This window comes from Hemibagrus wyckioides, linkage group LG03 (genome assembly GCF_019097595.1).
Source record: "Hemibagrus wyckioides isolate EC202008001 linkage group LG03, SWU_Hwy_1.0, whole genome shotgun sequence".
Lineage (NCBI taxonomy): Eukaryota > Metazoa > Chordata > Actinopteri > Siluriformes > Bagridae > Hemibagrus > Hemibagrus wyckioides.
The window spans coordinates 25,705,607-25,728,392 of record NC_080712.1 but is presented as its reverse complement, the minus strand read 5'-3'; the positions used below and the strand labels follow the sequence as shown (position 1 = coordinate 25,728,392).

General features: G+C 37.6%; 1 protein-coding gene across 3 annotated transcripts in view; it reads left to right on the top strand.

Moving 5' to 3' along the window:
- The window catches only part of lyst (lysosomal trafficking regulator), a 114,921-nt gene that overhangs the window by 55,105 nt on the left and 37,030 nt on the right, over window positions 1–22,786 (top strand). For all 3 annotated transcript variants that reach the window (XM_058382454.1, XM_058382443.1, XM_058382448.1), the window contains exons 17-32: window positions 538–728; window positions 2,863–3,111; window positions 5,980–6,153; window positions 6,613–6,762; window positions 6,872–7,009; window positions 7,104–7,302; window positions 9,224–9,352; window positions 10,903–11,473; window positions 11,731–11,911; window positions 12,352–12,521; window positions 12,660–12,890; window positions 14,645–14,811; window positions 14,897–15,049; window positions 19,030–19,221; window positions 19,502–19,695; window positions 20,426–20,635. In XM_058382454.1, the coding sequence (XP_058238437.1) occupies window positions 538–728; window positions 2,863–3,111; window positions 5,980–6,153; window positions 6,613–6,762; window positions 6,872–7,009; window positions 7,104–7,302; window positions 9,224–9,352; window positions 10,903–11,473; window positions 11,731–11,911; window positions 12,352–12,521; window positions 12,660–12,890; window positions 14,645–14,811; window positions 14,897–15,049; window positions 19,030–19,221; window positions 19,502–19,695; window positions 20,426–20,635 (3,299 nt within the window). The remainder of the gene's footprint in view (window positions 1–537; window positions 729–2,862; window positions 3,112–5,979; window positions 6,154–6,612; window positions 6,763–6,871; window positions 7,010–7,103; window positions 7,303–9,223; window positions 9,353–10,902; window positions 11,474–11,730; window positions 11,912–12,351; window positions 12,522–12,659; window positions 12,891–14,644; window positions 14,812–14,896; window positions 15,050–19,029; window positions 19,222–19,501; window positions 19,696–20,425; window positions 20,636–22,786) is intronic.

The window sequence follows — 22,786 nt, the reverse complement described above, 5'->3', positions numbered from 1 at the left end:
AATGCATCGTGCCATAGGGCAAAAGCTGTGAAAACTTTCCTTCAAGAAAGACATATAATGTCAATGGCATGGCCTGCAAATAGTCTGGACCTCAATCCAATTGAAAATCTATGGTGGAAATGAAAGAAAATGGTCCACGACAAGGCTCAAACCTGCAAAGCTGATCTGGCAACTGCAGTAAGAGAAAGTTTGAGCCGGATTGATGAATACTGTTTGTCGATAGTTAAATCCATGCCTCAGAGAATTCAACCTGTTATAAAAACCAGAGGTGGTGCAACAAAGTACTAGTGGTGTTTTTGTTTGGTGATTCCATAATATTTTCCTCAGAATTGAGTGATTCCATATTTTTTTTCTCTGTTTGATCTGTAAAAACAGTTGCAATTGACTACAATTTTCTTTCTTTTTAATTTTTGTAAGTGTTTCATGAAGCCAGAAGGTTGGAATGTTAAATGAAAATAGTTTTGTGGCATGTCTGTGACCATTTCTATCCATTTCACCACACCGATTTTTTGATAAACTGTTGCTTTTCTGTTTAAGGTGCCAGCATAAACACTGATGAGGCATTTTATCTGTACACAAATGGCCCTGACCTTACCTCCATCATGCCATGCAAGTATGGAAAGCCCAGTGGGACATTCTCCAAGTACATTACTCAACAAGTGCTTCAGTGTGAGCAGCTTCGAGAGCTGCTGATGGGAAATTGTGAAATAGACTCTTCATTTATTATCGTAAGTTTAGAGCTAAATTAAGCTGATTGCATAGTGATGTGAGCTCAGTTTTTCATGAGCTTAGTAGACCTGAATTGTGAATATTAACTCGGCCTTACCAATTTGTGAGTTTTATAATACATGTTATGACTTTAAATACAGTTGAGTGCAAAAGAGTGCATACCCTTAGAACAAAAGAACAAGAGCAGCATGATTTTTTTCTCTTACAGTGTTTATGGTCGGACTGGTGACGGTGGGTTGAGAAGGTTAGCCTAAATCTCTCCAATCACAGTTAGGGGAGCAGTGTCTCTACTCTGAGGCTGTTCAGAATTTTCTAAGCTCTTCACCCTATCATGTAAGCCCAGTGATCCGGTGGTGAAACTGCTGCTTGTGACCTCTTTTGATCACTATAACACCCAAATGTTAGCCTTTCCCAAACTGTTGCAACAAAGGTGAAAGCACTTTATAGTCTGGAATGTCTTTGTTTGCTGTTGAAATAAGATTTCCTTTTACTGTTACTAAGTGGTCTCACCCAAACTTATAGTATAACAATGCACCTGTGGACAATGTGAGGACCATAACCTTGGCAAACCTTGTTTTTTATCCACATAATTTTGACCATAATGTGTTCATAAACTTGTAAAAAGAGAGGTGAGGCAATAAGATCCTAAGATACTTAAACTCTTCAATCAGATTCAAGGTCAGATTTCACGGTCAGTATCTTCTCTCCAGAAGTCTAAATGTTCTGGGAGGCAGAGAAGTGTGAATCCCCATTCAACTGGAAGTAGATGGCACCATCCCTGTTTACCAGTACAAAGGCATTGCACCAGATCTCAGTGCAACAGAGATTTTTAACACTGTGTATTGTGTTCGTCAGCATGCTTGTTCTGCCACTCAACAATAGCCCCAATATAGGTGAACACTCTGCCATTTGCTGGGCAGGGCTTGTGCATGGTCTTGTGACATGGACGCAGTTTTCCCAGTGTAATCCACCTCACCCCAGGTACAATACGATTTTCACTGATCAACTTTATTCTATGAAACATGACTCTCCTAAGGGCTTCAGTCTCTTCCAGAATGACATTGCCCCCGTCCCCAGGGCATGGTAAGATTTGAGATAAATCATAAGCTATGACCTTTACTGGCCTTTACTTGTTAGAGATATTTGAGTGATGTATTAGACAGTAGTCTCCATTGCCATCATCAATACACCAAATGAGGGAATATCTTTTGAATGTGTTCAATAGTGTTCATCCCTCTAGTTCATTTCAAAGAGGTTAGTTTTTCTGGTGGCTTATGTTGGCTCAACACCTTAATAAGCCATCCATAGACCATGGGGGTTGTAACCATTTGCACTCAACTATACAGTGATCAGCCATAGTATTAAAACCTCCTGCCTAATATTGTGCCACCAAAATAGCTCATGACCTGTTGAGTTGTGGTATTTGCCATCAAGACATTAGCAGCAGATCCTTTAAGTCTTGTAGGTGGGGCCTCCATGACTTGTTTGTCCAGCAGATCCCAGAGATGCTCAAGGGTTAGTGATCTGGGAAATCTGAAGGCCAGGCAACACCTTGAACTCATGCTCTTTTAACCAAATTCTTAACAATTTTGGCAGGGGGCACTATGCTGCTGAAAGAGACCACTCCAATTAAGAATTGCTCTTGCACAACTTTAGTGCACAACAATGTTTAGGTAAGTGGTATGTGTCAAATTAACATCTACGTGAATGCCAGGACCCTAGGTTTCCCAGGCAAACATCTATGGGATGTGTTGGACAAACAAGTGAGATCTATGGAGGCCCCACATTGCAACCTACAAGACTTAAAGTACAGTATATGCTGCTAATGTCTTGGTGCTAGATGCCACAAGCCAGCTGTTTCATGGAGTCCAGGGAGAGATTCAGTGACATGCATTTTAAACAGAGAAACACTGAGCAGCAGTTAAATACAAATAACAAAAGTTAATTCGCAACCCTGTAAATGTCATATCCACTAGTATCCAAGTCTAGTTTGTAATTCTTTGTAAAATTCAGGGTATAAATGTTTTCTACAAATACATTTTCCTGAATCTATGGGAATGTAAACAAATGTCTGTTTGCAGTAATGATTTCTTTTCTCTTTCCCTTATGTAAATGCATCATTTCATCACACAGGAGAGCCTAGCTGTTGTCTACTCTCCCAGCACTCCTTCCATCTACACCATCTACGAGCCAGTGATTCGTCTCAAAGGTCAGGTTAAGGCTCCTGTCACATTCCAGAGGCCCTTCAGTGTTAAACAATTGAAGAGCTCTGTGCTGGATCCTCTGTCACTCAGGCATTTGCAGGCTTTGCAGCCCCTTGGACTCCACAGCTGCCTCCATAAGATTGGTGGCACTGGTGCTTTCATCTTTCTCTTTGCTCGGGTAATTACTTAGGCACATGCCAATATCAGCACAGCAATGCTTATGATTAATATTTGAACCTACAATATTTTGGGGCCATGAAAAACACTTTAGTCTATGCATTCTGTACTCAGGCTTCACTTCTATTATCTCTTATAAGCAGTTTAGAAGTTATTAGCATGTTTTTCAAAGAGGCTTCCCAAAACTGGGCAGCTGCATATTTTTGGTTGGTTTTAGGAGCTTTCTCCCATGAATCTCTCTTCAGGTGGTGAAAAACACGCTCAATTGCTTTTAGTTCTGGTGACTGACTTGGCCAGTCTAAAGCCTACCACTTTTTTCCCCCAAAAAAGATTTTTGTTCTTTCAAGAGTGTGTTTTGGGTCATTGTCTTGGTCCATGATGTTGCTCCCAATTAATTTGATCAGGTTTTTTATTATTATTTGTTTTTTGTTATACAGCACAGAAAAACACATATAACAAATAACTAACCCCCATTCCCCATACACCATACATACAGACAATATATATCATCAAATGTCCATAAAGAAAAATTAAAAGCATGAAGTAAACATGTATACTGAAAGTTCCCATTTTACATTGCCAAGTTGGGGTCTGTCAGCCATAATCTTAGAAAGTCTGACCTTAGTCCATTGCAGACGATGAAGAATTTTAAATTGTATTACAACATGTCTAAGGCATATGGATGATGAGAAAATTCCCTACACTCAGATGAATGTTCATTTCCATCTTATGCTCTGAAGTGTGTGTACATTTACACATAAGAAGACTAATATTAATCTTGACCTGATCAACGTCAAGTCATATAATTTGCATTGTATACCTTTATCTATTGTATAATCTGTCAATATGCATATTTAATTCAGTTTACAGCATTTGGTAGACCCACTTATTTTTTACTAGTAAATAATACCATCAGGAACATTTAGTGAAAACTTGTCAGTTTAATTAATTAAATTTAATTAATTAATTTAATTAATTAAAGAATATAAAAAATAAAGAAAGTTGGCGAACCCAATCATATAAATTAAGCTAAATTAAACATAAATATTAAAAATAATTATTCAATTTTAACAAAAATGTTGCTTTATAAATGGAGGACAGGTTGGTCTGCTGCACATAGCTATAAACTGTAAACAAATGCCTCACCTGATGGAAGATTATTATTATTATTATTATTATTATTAGTTGTAATAGTAGCATTTATTAAATATTTTACTGCCATAAGAAAAGTGTGTCAAAATAACTTAGATCAGCCCTTAAGCTGATTATCATTCATTATTCCTAATAGCTTTCATCTTTTAGTCTGTACAATTATCGCTCATTTTGTGCGCCCAACTGTCTCTTCAGTTGAACTTTTATGGAGTTTTGAGGGCGTCACCACATGCAAATGAGAATTTACTTTACATTTTTCGGGTGATAAACAAACAAACACAAATACAATGAAAAGCAGTATTTACAAAACCTTTGTACATCTGGCAGAAAAATCTAGTTTCTCTAGAGACAAAGGTAATTTTTCAGTTTTGTTATATTAAATAGATTTGTTTTAGGGTTTTTTTTGTTGTTGTTGTTGTTTTGCCTTTTATACTTAATTAAGGAGGAAAGCAATGTGTGTATCAATGTACATGTATGTATATATAAAGATTCTCAAGCATAAAAATATAGAATAATAATACACAATTCAATTCAGCTTTATTTATTAGTACTGTATAGTACTTATAAATAAATTAGTACTATATTAATAATAATAAATTATTAGTACTGTATGCTTTTAACAGGACTCCCTCAAAGCCGGTTGTCTAGTTCTAGCAGTATTTCTGAGATGAGAAAAGTCTACCCTAGTTATATTATCATCATGTGCTTCAAATGAAAGACTGGAGTCAATAATCACACCAAGGTCTTTTAAATATATATCTACCCCTAATAAGCAAGCCTGGGGTCATAGTGGCAAGGAAGAACTCCCTGGGACAATATGAGGAAGAAATTTTGACAGGGAACCAGACTCAGAAGAGAACTTATTCTCATTTGGGTGATACCAGAGACACCAGAGGGTTTCCCTTCTATAACTGTATACAGTCAACTGAATTGAGGCTGGACTTTATCACTGAGACTATGTCAAATCCCAAATACTATTTGGAAGTCTGTTCCATAACTGCAGGGCTTTTTAAGAGAAAGTTCTGCCCCTTCTGTAGCCCACCAATTATTCTGTACCTTTTGATCAAAATAGGCGTGGCAGAATTTGGAGCTCTTAACATGTATCTACCTAAATGTATGTCTTGCACTGCTGCCAACTGACTGACTGGATAATTGCATGTTTATATTACACTAAAGAAATATGCGGAAATGAGAAGACAAAAAACTGAATTTTTTTTATGCATGCACACTCTGCATGCATAAAGAAATTCAGTTTTTTGTCTTCTCATGTGTTTTAGGGTTGTTTGTGTGAGACTTTAGGAAATATCATTTATTTCCAATTTTTTTTTCAATAATCATTGGCTGATGCTCACAGACTTTCATTACTCTTTCAAGAAAATTTTGAAAATATAAGCATTTATATATAAGCTGCATCACATGTATACACCACTTTTTGGGAAAAACTGAAAAAAAATCTTGCATTTTTTTTTTAGAAAATATTGCAGGAAGGTTTATCTTTAAACAGACCTAAATTAAATGGGTCATGTATCAAAAACACACAATGCCAAATTGTCTGAATATAGTGTCACCTGACTTTGCCAGATTTATTTACTTTTTTTTTTTTTTTTTACATTGTTTAGAATTGTTAGTGAATGGTTAAGTTATATGTGTTTGTAAAGAAGGTTGTGATAATCTTCCTTGTTTTTTTCCTTCCTGTATCTCTCTTTCTGTCACTCAGGTAGTGGAACTAAATGATTGTGAGAAGACTCAGGCATTGGCACTGCAGGTTTTGTTGTCACTGGTTAAGAACAATCAGCATCGTATGCATGAGATGGAGTGTTGTCACGGGTACTCAATGATCCACCAAGTCCTCATGAATACCAAATGCATTGTGGGATATCATATTCTTAAGGTGTTCATGCATTAAATATTTTTAATTTCAATAGCTTTTAACAAACTGTAATGTTCTCTACAAGTTCTTTATGTGCTTATAATTAGGGTAACTGCCTGTTTACATTAAACAGTGCTGCCTGCTAATTCTAAATACCTAAAAGCAGGCTCTGTGTGTGAATTTAGTTTGCCAGTCTTTTTTAACTTCTCTTCTAGGCTTGTCATTCCTTTAATACATTTAGCATTTAAAGGTGTATTAGTTTATACTTGTCAAGTTTGGAGCTCTCCTTCTCTCCCTTATAACACTTATTAATTTTATGGATATGCACATACCTGTCTAAGGTTTTAAATTATTGTTAATGTTTTATGATTACATAAATGTTTTCCCACCTTTATTTGTGTGTGTCTGTGTGAGTGAGTGATAAAAGTGATCTTATATATTTCCTACATTTACTTGCTAGATGTCTGTTTGTGTGTGTAGACTCTGTTGGATGGTTGCTGCAGTGGCTCTATTCTGATAGTAAAGGAGGACGGTCAGTGGCATGTGGACACAGAGTCTGTTGCAGTGGTGCAAGACCTGAGACTGCTCTCTGAAATACTACTAGACTGGAAGATATGGGCCAAAGCTCAGGTAACATGCTAAAACAAATTCATAGATATACAGGATATAATATATACAGGAATAATATACAGGACATGTCCTACAGATCTACATCACATTATGTTTTTTGTTTTGTCAGAGTGGAGTGTGGGAGACTCTTTTGGGTGCTTTAGAGATTCTTATCAGAGAGCACCATCCTCAACAGGCATTCAATATTCAGCAGCTGCTCAAAGCTCAAGTGGTGCAGCGCTTCCTGCTCAGCTGCCAAGTGTTCCAGGCAAGACCCCAACACTTCAACCCCCACCCCTCAAATTTACCTTTTCTGCATACCCCTTCATGACATCTTTCCTTCAACATTTTCGTTTTGACAGGAGAATCAGGATGAGCACTTTTCCTCTGTTCCACAAGGAGTGTGCCTGTCCTTCATTAAAATCATTCAGGAAGTACTCGGTTCACCCCCTGACCTGGACCTGCTGTGTTTGCTCTACAACTTTCTGTTGGCTGTGCACCCGCCTACTAACACCTATGTGTGCCACACACCATCCAGCTTTTACTTCTTTCTACATATTGGTAAGGGACCTTACCACTGCAGCAGATGGATGATTGTGTGAATGGCTAAAAAAAAAATAAGGAAGTAGTATAAGAAGGAAAAAAGAAAATTGTTTAAAATTGTTGAAAGACTATAGCTTAATGCTAACGCATTTAGCTACCTATATTTAGCTTTAATGGGTAAATCTGTCCAGTACACCTTTTTCTATTTTTATGGTGGATCTATTATGGAGTTATTGCACATGTTAATAACAAAATTTAAATTTACACTGTGGGCACAATTATTAGGCAAGTTGTATTTTTGAGGATTAATTTAATTATTGATCAACTACGGTGCTTTCAGTCAATCCAAAATGTTAATAAACCTTAATATTTAAGAAAGTAAAAGGGAGGGTTTGGCTTTCTTAGGAGAATATCTATGTGTGCACAATTATTGGGCAACTATTAGTTTAGCTATTAATCATCTCACTTGTTTATTTTATCTGTTAAAGTGAGAAGAATAAACAAACAACTCAAAATTTTAATCAACTTTTTGTGCATCAACCACAGCCTCCCAGACAGGGGAGAGAGAGGGGGGGTACCATTTCCCTTGACTGTAAATCTCCCGTTTAAGTAGGGCCCACAAGTTCTCAATAGGGTTTAGGTCAGGTGAGGAAGGGGGCCATGTCATTATTCTTTCATCTTTAAGTCCTTTACTGGCTAGCCATGCAGTGGAGCACTTTGATGCATGTGGTGGAGTATTGTCCTGCATAAATATCATGGTCATATTTTTCCTGTACCACGGCTTGATGAAAGTGTCTTCTAAAAACTGGCAGTAGGTATGGGAGTCCATGTTCAACCTGAAAAGGTTCAACTAGCTCATCTTTAATAATACCAGCCCATACCAGTACTCCACCTCCACCTTGCTGGTGTTTGTCAAAGTGGAGCTCTGTGCCCCATTACTGATCCAGCCACGTGCCCATCCTTCTGGTCCGTCAAGAGTCACTCTCATTTCATCAGTCCATAGAACCTTTGAAAAATCTGTTTTCAGATATTTCTTGGCTTCACGTTTGTTTCTTCTTGAATCTTTGGCAGTTAATTTGCGTCTTTTTTTTTCTCTCAACACATTTCTTTTCACCCAGTTGACTATTTGAAAAAAAAAGTTTGATGGTTCTGTGATCACGTCCCAATATTTTATTTTAATAATTTCAAGAGTGCTGCATCCCTCTGAAAGACTTTTTACATTTTTTTTTTAGCTTTCAGAGTCAGTTAAATCTCCTTTTTGGCCCATTTTGCCTGAGTAAAAGAAGCTGTGTTATAATTATGCACACCTTGATATAGGGTGTTGATCTCTGGCTGTTGTTGGGGTGAACAGATTGTAAATTAATAACTAATAACTGTGCTGCCCTGACCCATTTTTCGATATTTTTTATCCCTACCTGCATAGGCTTAAAAGCGGCCGCAATCATAATATATGGCAAATTAGTCTGCATGTTCAAGTGCATTAACGCAGATCCAGCCATAACCTTTCATAAGAAATTTGCAAACTACACAACAATAGGTCTGCACTCACAAAAATAGGTCAGCAACCAATAGGTCAGCAAGTACATAATTTGGCCTTGGGAATGTTGTGGTTTGTTCTCCATTAACACATAGTAGGTATTAGTTGAAATAGGCTAATGTTTTATGTCAGCATGTCTAACTGAAGGGTGACTGCATGCAGTATGCTAGAGAGTGGAAAGACAGCTTTCCACTGCACTTTATTTTGCCCAGTTTTATCACTGTATATCTATTAGAATGTCTACTAATTGATTGTCATCCATGCAAGCTAATTCTTCAGACATAGACCTAGGACAGTAACTGAAATAAAGTTCAAAATCCTATTGAAAAATGTCTTGACATTGCCTTGCCTACATGCATTTTCTTTGTATTTCTTTCTTCTTATGTTATTGATGTGTAAAAGATGGTAAACTGTACCAGGAGAAGGTCCAGTCCATGATGTGTCTACGTCAGCACAGCAGTGAAGGGAAGTCCACCTGTAGTTCTGTGCTCTCGCTCTCCCCAGCTCCATTCCCTGGGATACAAGCTGATGGTAATACACTCCATACACCATCTTAGCAGATGTCTCAATTTATACATGTGATTTTACCCCTTTGGTATTTTTAAACAAAAAGGAATGCACACACAACCTGGTTGCAAAAAGGCCTGATGCAGTTTAATTATAATTTCACTAAAGAATCTGCCAGGATTCAGACTGACATTGGCTAAAAGATTATCTGCATATTATGGATTAACATTAAAGGACAAGGGTGTTTTATTAAGTTCAAACTTTTAAACAATGTAACTCTAAAAGAACACTCTTGCTGGGCACCCTTTTAGTGATGGTCTAGCCAGCAGTGTCTCATAGAAATTAAAAGTGTTTATACTGGAGAGAAATTAAAGGCATAGAAGTCTCTTGAGTCTTCATACTTTGTTGTTTGTGAGTACATTTAAGATGTAATGTTTTACAAATAAAATACAGAGAACTGCAAATATTGAGCCCCTCAGACCAGTTATTCTTCTTAATTGCCTGTAATCAGAACATTCTACTGTTGGCTTGGAAAAGTGTCCAGTCTGATAGCATATATTAAAAATAAATGTATTTATGAGCACTTTTATTATATTGACTCATCCTTATCATAATACATTTCAGAAAACAAATTCTGGTTTGTGCTTAATATCATTAAAGGCTTCTGCTATTTTTCTGCAATTTGTTTTTGATAATTGGAGATTTGTGTATCCAAAACATACACTTTACATACTCTGTAAATGGATTTTTTGCTAGTTTGTTTTGTTCAGTTTGATGGCCCACTTTGAGTATCTCACAGTAACATCATGTGGAGATCTGGAGTTTTTTTCCAAATAAGTGAAAACACATCATGGCTTTTGTGAAGCAATAAATCGACTACAGTGTTTGCCTGATTCTATTTTCCCCTGTCAGATGACCAAGCCATGAGTCTGAGGAAGGGTTAATTGGCTTAATATAAGACTTAAAATTCAGCAGAAGGATATCTGTTATATGCACCTACACTGTGTGATGGTAAACAGCTAGAAGGAGTTTATTCTTTTAAATTTTATTCTTGAGCTCTCCTATAGAATGTATTTTAAAAACAATCTCAGTACATTCAAGCTGACATTATTTTTGGGTCTATTTACTGAGGTTTGAATTAAACCCAATCAATTCACTTGACCAGAAAACTGGTTTTAACTGAATAGAGAAGTAAATAATAAGAGCTAAATAAATAAATGATAATTATAACTAAATAATAAGAACTAATTAATAAATCCAAAAACTTTATACTTTTTTAATAATAGTGGTAACAAAATAATCAATCAGTCATGGACCCCTTTTCTATGCTTCACAGACCTCCCACACACCCCAAAAAGGAACAAGACCATCCATGTATATTTGTAATCTTGAATCCATAAATTGTTAAAGTTAATTGTCATTTTTTCTCATTTTCCTCAATAGTGATAATAATTCTGGAGGTTACTGTAGCTGTAGAAAGCACACTTTAGGCCAGATGAAGTTTATTTGTAAGCTGTATGTTATAATCAGAATCTAATTGAATTTCTCACACCAAAGTGCACCTGCCTTTTCAGATCCTGACGGTGACGTTTTGTTTCACACCCCAAACATATTTACTCCATCTCCTTATTCTTCTACGGACCTCATGGCCTGTATGGGGCAGCATGTTTCTAGCAAAGCTTCCCCTAGGCCATGTGAACTAGATGAGGCTGCCTCCCTGACTGCACAGCAGTCAGGAAATGACAGCACAGAATTGCTGAAAGGTAGAGAGGAGCAACCCCTAAACAGCTGTGAGTCAGCCAAGACAGTCTGTGATTCTCTGGATGCAGTTGATGAAGTACGTCATACATTCTCCATCAGCATGGGAGAAGAACAGGAAGCTCAAACAGAGCAGGAGGGCAGTGTCAGCACTGACTCAGTTGGAGAAGAGGCTTTGCAAAGGCCTGACAGCCTAAAAGGCATCCAATCCTTTCAAAGGAGCCACAGTGACCTTGCTAGCCTGGGTCTGGCATTTCCAGGGCAAAACAGTTCTGTGGCCGTTGGTCGATGGCCCAGCATAACTGATCGCACTACCCCGAATGATGATGTGGAGAGTTACACCTACTCTCCTGGCTATGACCGAACACACAGCAAGGCCAGTGAAAGGTAGAAATGATCTTAAGAGTTAATTCTTCTGAATTATGATGAGTCTTAAGTCTCCATTCTGGTACATGCAATACATTCACATTTTTATTCAGGTTTTTATGAATAGCCATAAACATAATTGATGAAATCTAATCTTTTATTGAGAATGGTTATTAATTCTGAACTTTCCATATAACAGAATTTATTCCAAATCACCTATTTTCCTCTTTACTCCATATTTTCTTTCTGACCGTGTTCTCTGGGTTTTTTTTTTTTAGATCTGGCACAGAGGACTTTGTGGTTCTGATCTGCTGTGGGCTTTATGATCTGCTGAGAGGTGTCCTGCTACTGCTGCCAGATCTCATGTTGGAGCAGGTGATGGACAAAATGATCCAGCCTGAAGCTCTTGTTGTCTTGGTTAACCATCCATCCCCTCTCATTCAACAAGGGGTGATAAAGGTACTTTAGTCAGTTTAGTCAGTTTTTTTACTTTTATGAATAAAAGTCTAATCAATAATTCCATACTAGATAGTGTATGCAATTGCACTATTATTTAAAAAAAAACTTGTGTGGCTTAAGTGATACCTATAGTGTAAGTATATCCAAAAAAAAAGAAAAGAATTGTTTGGAGCATGTTATTATATATGGAAAAAACCTTTTTTACAGCACACTGTAATGGTAACAATGATAAGATGTGTTCATTCTAATAACAAAGGGAAGAATAAATAACACATAATTAGGTATGTTAACCTGAAATATATATTTTATTAACATTATTGACTGTGCCTGTGTAAAAGGATGGATTGTGTCTAGGGAAGCCAAGAGGCTACAGCAGGGTCTAGAACATGGGTTTTTTACTCCAACAGAAATGTTGTGGTTTCTTCCCAATACACACACAGCTGCTGGATGCATATTTTACCCGAGCCCAAAAGGAACAAAAAGAGAAGTTCATAAGGAACCATGGCTTTTCTCTGCTGGCCAACCAGTTGTATCTGCACCAAGGCACTCAGGGTGTGTTAGAGTGTTTTCTGGGGATGTTGTTCGGCCGAACTGTAAGCTTAGACGAGGAGTGAGTATTGCATTTAATCTACTTCATTCAAATATTTGTGCTTGATCATTTAAAAAAGTAAGTATTTAGAAATATCCCTCTCACTATGCTACTGAAATCAAGAATTTATTGGTTTAATTTTTTTCTCCTTTGACCTAGTCTTGACCTAGAAGATATGGAAAGAGTTTCTCCATTCAAAAAGCGATCTGTGGTGCCCATATTGGGGCTCTTGGAAAACTCTTTGTATGAAAACCCGCTGGTCCACAATGCCTTACGTGTTCTACTGCAGCTGCTGAATGCTTGCCCAAAACTGGCTGATATATTGCTGGACCATGGTCTCCTCTATGTACTCATCAACACCTTGTCCACACTCAATGGCCTAGAGAATGGGTAATGATGATTATCATGTCTTATCCTTCTGTATAGTTTGGTATAAGGGACCATGTCTTGCAATGGCACCAATACCCACCCAATTTCATTAAAACACAAAAAAGCATGCTTTAGCCTCCAAGAATCATTCCAGGCAAATATTAACATCCCTGTTTCATAAAACATTTGGACTCTGTGCAAATGTTTATAAAACAGAAGGCAATGATTTGAAAATCATTAAACCCTACAGTATATCTAATAGAAAATAGTACAAATTTTGAAACTGAGAATGCTTTCAAAAATAGAAGTGTTAATAATGTAAATGAACAAAATGGAAAGCAAATGAACAGTAGAGTAATCCAAATCAAATCAATAATTGTTGAAACTACCCTTTGCCTCCAAAACAGCATAAATTCTTCTAGGTACACTTGCACACAGTTTTTTAAGGAACCCGGCAGGTAGGTTGTTCCAAACAACTTTGAGAAATAACCACAGATCTTCTGTAGATGTAGGCTTCCTCAAATCCTTCTGTCTCTTCATGTAGTCCCTGACAGACAACATTTTTCATTTCCTTGTGCTTCTTCAAAATAGTTTGAACAGCACATCTTGAAACACCAGTGTGCTTTGAAATCTTTGCCTGGGAGAGACCTTGGTGATGCAGTATAACTACCATAGTGTATGTCAGCTGTTTCTGTATCAGTTAATGTCTGTTTCAACCTACACATGAAATTGATCATCATTAGCACCTGCTTGGTATAATTTGTTAATCACATACCAGACTCTGATGAAGTGTACAAAGTGTACAAGATGCTGGTTTGAAGCCAAAGGGTTCAAACCCACCAAATATTGATTTGATTTAGATTTTTTTGTTTGCTCACTTAGCATAAAAATAAACAATTCCACTGTCTGCAGACAAAACAGTACAGGGCTGCCTTTGTTGTATTTTTCATTTCATAATTCTATAATATTTTCATTCTGTGACTGTACTGCCAGCAGGCACCTGGACTATTTTACTCCACAGCCATGCTGTTGTACAAGGTGGTTTGGCATAGTTTTGCTGAAATATGCAAGGCATTCCCTGAAATAGACAGACAGACAGACTTTGTTGATCCCATGAGGAAAATTCTTGTTACAGCAGCTGGAAGTTGCCAGGTTCATTGAAATGAATGGTCTGTTGTCGCTTTGTGGCTTCAAATCACAGGTCCACAGCTCCGGTCCGGAGAGGGAAGTGGTACTGGATCTTGTTTATGTATGTTTTTTCTTTCAATGGGGAAGTTTTAAGTTGTTGTGAATGCAGAAACAAACTGTGTTTGTCATTGACAATGATTTTTGTTAGTGCAGTGATTTCCACTACAGAATTGTGTCTGATTTTAATACAGTGCCATCTGATGTCTTGAAGATCACAGCTATTTAATTTTTTTTCTCTGTCCCTTGCATACAGAGATTTTTTGGGAATCTCTGAATCTTTTAATGATAGTATGTACTGTGGAAGATGAAATTCCCGAAATTCTTTGCAATTATATGATGAGAAACATGCATTTCTCATGCAGTCTTACACACAGTGGTGTGCAATTTTTACTTTACTATTCTTTAGGATGTGTCCAACGTTTTTGGAAATAGAGTTGTAATAGAATTTTCTGAGTATCTTATTATTTTCTTAAGTGCATAGGTTTGGTTAGTTCAGTCACTTGTGGTTAAGTTTTTTTTTTTTGTTGTTTTTTTTTTTTAATAAAAATACTGCATTTAAGTGGCATATTTATGCTCTTTTTTTACAGGATTCCTCAAAATGACTACAGACTTCTTGTATGTGACATACAGCAGTTGCTGGTGGCAGTGACCATCCATGCCTGCAGCTCATCTGGCTCCCAGTACTTTCGCATCATTGAGGATCTAATCACCTTACTGGGTTTTATGCAGGGCAGCAAAGTATATCACACTCAGGGTAAATAACACTTGTCATTAAGTACATAAACGATTTATCCATTAAGCAAATTATCCATTAAGCCTCATACCCATCTACCAATTAGAAATGGCTAGGGCCTTGCAGTTCCATGTACTCCTATCAGCCATAAACTTCATTAGGACAACGGCCAATCAGGACCCTCGGAAGTTGAGTGCCTCTGTCCACACTTCTGCCCCTCTGCAGCACACAGTCCACCAGAAGCACAAGAGCATTACAGGTGAGAACTGGCCATGTAAGTTTTTTACAGATTTGACTGTTAATGCACAGTAAAATGGCTTGATATCTATATTTATATTTTAATTCTATAATTATATATTTTTCCCCATATGCTCTGTATCTTTCAAGGTGTATGGTCCATGAGAAATTTCTATATGAATTCCTAGCCATTAAGTGCTTTTCTAGCTCCTGACAAGTTATTTCACATTATTGGGCTCTGTATACTATGGAGTAAAGGCTCTTTTCCTCTGATGCTGTGGTTGTTCCAGAGCAAGTTCCATGTTTTTCCACTACTCACACTGGCAGCAGCATGGCTCAAAACCACTCATTCATTTTTCAATTAAAGTTGGCAATTTCTGTTGATAGTAGCTGAAACAATAATCAGTGGTGCAAAGTAGATGGGGTGATGCATCAAAGTTGAGTGACCTTTTAGGGTCTTTCTGGCACATTTTAACAGGGGGACACATGGATGCCTCCATGAAAGCATGTCTCTTGTTTGCTTTGTCAGAGCATATAAGTTCATAAAAAGCTATTTTAACCACACTTTCACTTTTATAGTGCTGAATGGCTACTGTTGCTGTTCTGTTATAGGGAAGTAAAAGTATTCATGCAATATTAATCAATATTAATTAATTATCAAACCATGACAAGTAGCTTAGCAACAAGGTTATCCAGCAGACAAAAAAAAAGAATAACATGGCAGTAAAACAATAGCAGCAAACTGTTCAATTCAAATTTATTTCTTTAGAACTTTTAACAATGGACCATCTAAAAGCAGTTTACAGAAATATAGATATATAGAGTAAAAATTAGTTTAATATTAAATTTATATTTATCCCTAATGAGCATGGCTGAGGCAAAGGTGGTAAGGAAAAACTCCCTGAGATATGAGGAAGAAACTAGAGAGTAACCAGACTCAGACGGAAATCCATTCTCCTTTGGGTGACATTGGAGAGTGCAAAGAGTCAAGTGGAGCTGTGCATTCAAGAGCTCCTGTGCAATTAATAAATCTGCATAATTTCTGAGTTCATGATAGATTTAACAGTGATTCCCTCCGAAGGATTTAAATGTTCAATGATGAAGAGCCAAGTGCAAAACCGACAACCGCAACAGCAGTTCAAAGTCGGCACCATAGTCTCTAATTGGTTCTATTCACAGCAGTCCCATGGGTCACCAGGCTGTCCATGTGGAGCCATCTCCAGTAGCAGTGAGCTCCACTAAGCGACAAGACTTGAACCAGAGGTAGGGCTGAAGGGAACAGGCAGGTCTGGAGAGAAAAAGCAGTCACACTGGGAAATCAGAACACTGGACGCTTGGGAGTAGCATGTGTAGCTGAACAGACAGAGTATGAAAATATTAGGTATGCTTGTGATCAAGTATTGGTTAAAGACAATGTATATTATGTGCAAAGAACAGTCAGAGGCATGATGGCTTCCTGGGACATAAAGTGTCGAGGAAGTCAGCAAACCTGAGTGAACATGCAGGAGTGGTACGGAGACAGCATCCAAATATCCCAGTTCACCGAACACTATGCCCATGAACCCTCCAGATCTTGACTAAACAAACCTGTTTTCAGCCTGGACTTAAACTGCATCTGAGTCCTGAACACTACTTGTAAAGTTGTTTTATATCTGCAGGGCTTTTTAAGAAAAAGTTCTGCCCCCTATTGTAGCCTTTACTACTTGAGGTATTTACCAAAGAGCCTGCAGCTTTTGATCAAAATAGGCATGGCAGATCATAAAAACTAAAAGTTTGCTTAGCTACTGTGGCACAAGACCATTCAGTGCTTTAAAGGTCAGTAGTAGTATTTTATAATCAGTGCAAAATTTGACTGGGATATGTAGATAAGGCTGGAGTGATATCTTCATATTTTCTGGTTCTAGTTAGGACTCCAACTACTTCATTCTGGAATAACTGGAGCTTATGCCCCTACTGGAAAATCCAGATAGTAATAGTAGCAAGAATCAAGCATGAACTAGTATGTACTGCATTAAGTAGTGATGATATATTTCTTATCTAAGCAATATTTCTAAGATGAACTCTACCCTAGTGACATAATCTTCATGAGCTTCAGATCATAGACTGGAGTCAGTAATCACACCACAGTCTTTTAGTGCCTCACATGAAACAGAATCCAGAGTTACTCTGTAATCAAGGAGTTACCTCTGGCTGCATGTGGTCCGATTACCAAGGCTTCTGTCTTGTCTGAATTAAGCAGGAGGACGTTAGCAAGCACCTAGTGTATAATGTCCTTTACACATTTAAGAATCTTACTAAGTTGGTGCCTCTCATCTGGCTTTGATTAAACATGTGTATCATCAGCATAACAGTGGAAGCTACTACCATATTTACGAATGATTGTACCAGGAGGTAACATATATTAGAAGAAAAGCAGTAGATCTAAAACAGAACCCTGAGGAACACATTTTTCTATTGTTTTATGTTTGATTGTTTTAGGTTTTTGTGTGATGCCAAGCTTATCATCATAAATAATTATGACTCCTCCTCCTCTTCCTGTTAGGTGAGATTGAGGTATATAACTATATCCGGGCAAGTGAGCTTTATTTAATGCTACTTATTCATTTGGTTTAATCCATGTTTCTGTTAAACACGGTACATTAAACTCCTGATCAGTAATAATTTCATTAAATATAAGTGCTTTATATGAAGGAAATCTTTACACAGTCCTAGCTTCAGTTCAAAGGTGCTGGCTGTGCATTCACTATGATCTAGTTTTATGCTAATCATTCAACTAACACAAATTTTTGAAGTGTTTCTACATTTTTGGTATAGCTTGGGGAACACATACTACTCACAAAAAGTGAAGGATATTCGGCTTTCGGGTGAAATTTCAGTGTTTCACTGTTCACTTTTTGCTTAACTTGCTGTTCTGTAACAAGGTGCTTAACAGCAAAATTCACATCTGGTGTTTGATCCTTGAATCGACCAATAAATTTTCTGGTTCAATTAGAATTGGTATTTAAATAGTCCTCTTCATCATGCTGTTCACATTTTGACATCATGAGACCAAGACAACACCTAACAATTGATCAACAGTACCTCACCATTGCGAGGCTTCAAACAAGGATGGACACTGTGGGATGGACACTGCCCCACCCTACCATAGTCTAGCCTTGCCCTTAAAAGTGCTCCAATTATCTATAACGCCCACACCAACTGGGAATTCAGCAGTTCAGCATCCATAAACTGCTGTAAACTACACTGCCACATGCTACTGAGATGAAGCAAATTACAGCATCAGACATCGCCTTCACTAATTTACATTCCTCTACAATATAATCCTTAGTAACTTCTGACTGACAAAGGCATATTTCATTAGCTATTAGCTGCATGGAAAGCTACTTTTGAGAACCTAGGGTTAGGGTTAGCTGCTAAGGGACTATGCTGCCGAGTCGTCACCCATTTGCCGTGTTGTGAGAGCTCTCTCACAATCTCAAACTGTCGGTAGCACCTGGATGTGTACCTGTAATGCTAAAATCTTCATCAGAGAACTAAAATATTCTTATCACAATTAAAATTACTGCTAACAATGGAGGAGGAATTACTGAACATCCTGCAGCTCAAACACTATACAACCTTAATGTGTGCCAAACTTAATGATTACGTACCCTTTGACTGAATATGCGGTAATTATTAGGAGAACCAAAGTGGGTGTCCTCCGTACTGTCGTTAGACAGAAAACGAAGGTGTCGTCCAAAAAGATTTACAGGTAAGCGACAGGTAGGTGAAAATTTAACAGAGGAAAGCGGCAGTGCAAAATTATTGATGAAAAACAAGGGAAAATGAAACGGTATAATATAAACACCAACACAGACAAGAAACTCACTACAAAGTTTTGGTGGCTTTTTATTTGTTGTAGTTTGAATATTACAAGTTACAACTTTTGTTGTCTGAAAAAATGAATGGTCTTGATACTGAATTTACCAGAATGACTATGTGTTGTGTGTGTATTTGGCCCAGGTCAGCAGAAATTCTCCTTAGCACAGTCAGATTCATTGCTAATGAGGATGCGCTCTGTGGCTAATGATGAGCTTACCCAAATGATGCAACGGCGAATGAGTCAGGAAAACCCCATCAGAGCCAGTGAGACCGAGTTTATTCAAAGGCTGCAGCGACTTGTAGTGCTGGCTGTCAACAGAATAATATACTATGGTAAATTTCCAAATAGACATCTGACTTCCTTATTATTTATTATTACCTCTATTATATACAGTATGTCCAGCAAGCATTTGTACTCTTTCTTTTATTTTGGGGGGTATAATGTAGACATGAAATATATGTTAAAAAATGTGACTTTATTAGTATGCTCTAGCTAACCTGTTGATTCTTAGATGGTTGTGCAAATGGAAACTGAACTGCTGATACTGCAGTTACTGAGTATATGTTACTGAATATATCATTTGCTTTTTGTGCATACCTTATCACTCAACAGACAACAGTAAGGATTTCCTTGACCTGCTAAACTTTCCAGAGTCTCCTGATCACACAGCGGGCACATCCTTGCATGCTGAGCAAATATCAGAGGAGAATAGCATCACACACCCTGTTCCATTCCCACTTGCTGATATGAGATGTTTCCAGAAAGATCTTCTCAAGCTCATGACAGAGGGCCTGAAAATCGGGCTGGTTAGTGCCACATGTCTCACTGATACATATCCTATATATTCATACAAAACAGTCTCTGGAGAATAGTATGTGGGGACACTGAGTTAACAACAGTTCTGTCAGTGGAAATGCCTTGTTGATAAGAGTAAATGGCCAGAATGGTTTGAGCTGCCAGGAATGTAAATTCAGATAATCACTTTTTACAATCATTGTGAGCAGAAAAGCATCTTAGCATGCAATGGGTTCCAACAGCAGAAGACCTCATTTGGTTCCACTCCTGTCAGCCAAGAACAGGAATCCTGGTCACAGACTTATCAAACTGTATAGCTGAAGATTAAAAAAAGTGCAGGTGACTTTTTTGCTAACCTTCAACTGACCAGTTTTAATGAGTAGCCTTGTAGTAGCCTTAGATACTCCCCAAATCAAGGTCAGTTGGGCCTGCTTAGCATTTTTACACATGTAAAATTGTAATATGTGGAAGCAAATATGTAAGATTGTTGAAGGGTTTTATTTGCTTAATTGTAATTGACTGGTTAATTGTGTGTAAACACAAAATAAGCTAATGGTTTTCTCCAGTGCTGAATCTCCAGTCATCTTTGCCATCAAAATAGCTACATGCACAGGGACTTAAGCAGATGATATTGATCATTGGCTTATCAACAATAACCTGAAATAATCACGATAAAGACCTTCTGTCTGATGTGACATTGTGGGCCAACACAGTGTCTCTGATTGGATTTTTGTCCCTCAGGTCAATACCGGACAAACTGGAGCTCCACGACAACAATGGTGTCGCATACTCTGGTCCTGCAGGGACACTTTCCGGATTCAAATTGGTCGGCTGCTGGTGCACACACTTAGTCCTGCCCTTCCTTTGGAAGACAGGAAGAAAGCACTAGAGTTTGTCCGTGAGAAAAATCATGCTGACATCCTCAGAGAAAGCCTCAGCCCTGGACTTGAGGTGACCCATCACAGTCACAGCACAAACACTTCATCTGGCATTTATATCTATACTTTACTTTTTTTAATTTAATTTCTTTCATTAAAATCTGACATTATAATACATAATAATTCTTAGGGGCCAAGCACTAAATGTGCTAGGCATCTATTGGAATTTTTCACGTATGTGTTTCATGTTCTGGTTCTGAAAAAGACAGTATCATAAAATAATGTTGCATTTGTGATATTGTAAGTGGTCATTTGTACGTTGTAATGTCGTCATTGTAACTGTTAGAAATATTCATTATTATTATTTTTATTATTTCTCCCTCTTTGTGTCTATGGAATCCCATAGAATCCCTTAGTGAATTATTATGAGATTTGTCACATTGATCAAGGACAGTCCAATGTATCAAGGCATGAAATTTGTGGTCAGTAATAGTGCCACAAAGAGGCAAAACACTTTTGCTTATAACTTTATAGTTATAAGTTATAGCCGCCATAAAGGGAAAAGTGGTCATATTTCTGCAATGATTTTGATCAGTGGTATAAAAGTCAGAGCACATGCTAACCATGAGGCCTATTTAGTGAAATGTAGACTTTTTGTGGTGCTATACTGAAAAACAGGTAACCATGTGTCCATGTACTTGTGCTTGGCCCCATCCAGGACACATTCACACAGGAATACCACCCCCCCCGCACACACACACCTTTTAAAATCAGTCTCTAGACATGTCCAAACAGAGGCTGGAGAAATATATTTGATAGTTCTCACTAGATATTCCAGTGTTCCTTGTAGATACAAGAGTTGCTGGGCTGAAGGATGAAGAACCAGCTGTGTGAGTGGGTTGCTTAAGGGGTTTATCTGAAGATAAATAAATAAAGGAGAGAACACAAATCTCCACTGTAGTCATACACACATACTGTATAGTAAACGGAACAAAGCCATAAAACCTTCAGTGGTCATAGCAAACATTCCAATCTATAATATTATAAAATTTACATATATTATAAAGCATACAGCAAAAAGCAAGCATTAAATAACAGACTTACTTCAATCAGTAAAACGGAAGGTTTCTTGACAGAGCTATTTTGACCAAACACAGCTAGGCACCTGTGCTAGAGAAAGTAATTTTTCCCTAGCAAGTCACTGGATGTAACTAGTTATGTACCTTTGCAGGACCCTTCTACTCTGCTGTTAATTTTCTAGTGTACCTTCCTTGGCCATAGACAATGGGTACATTCTCACCCAGAGCAGTTCCTTCTCTTAAAAGGACTCAGTTGATTAAAATACCTGCCTTGTTTAGACTGAGCTTTTTCCACTCAGGAATTTACAAGACAGCGTAGTTTTTGGTGTTTTTGTAGAGTCAATATGATTGTTGCTCTGATATCGTTGGGTACAACTGTTCCAAACGTCCACTGAGTTTCCAGCCAATGTCTACTTCTGCTGAGGTGATCCCTGTACTCTCTAGACATGCTGTGTTATTGATGAAGCAGAACACAGAACCATTTGTGCCAGGTACAGTGGTGGGCATATAAAGTTCATCATTGTAAGTTTTGTTGAGGCTAGAGGTCAATTGTGGCCTTCTGTTTGAAACCAAATAGTCCAAATAGTATTTCTCATATAAGTATGCAGTACCTTAGCTATCTTTTGAAGTTCATCTGCCTCTCTTCTTACCCTGTTTTGCCCATCAATCTGAAACAGGGTAAATCTGGACTTATCAGACCACATGATTTTTTTTCCATTGCATCAGAGTATTTATGCTTTTGTCAGCTGTTTAGTCCTAGTCCCTTTAGGGTTCTCTTCACACTGTGCATGTCAAAATGCTCTCACATTCACTATTAAACATAGCTGTGAATTTCACCAAACATTTAAGTGATTTCTGATCATGATCATTCAAGTTTTTTCTGACAACATTTTTTCCTTGAAGATTATTATTCACCATTATCCTTCCAGGTTTCAGTAATGCATTGGACAGTTCTTAACCCAATTTTAGTAGTTCTGTCCATCTCCTTAGTTGTTTTCTTTGCTTGATGCAGGCCATTTTTTGACTATTGAATTCATATTCAGTGCAGTAATTATACAATGGATGGCTCTTAACTATTTCCTTAGTTAAATCCAAGTGGTAAATTGTCCCGTCAGGTTTCTCAGAACCATAGACTCTGAAATGAA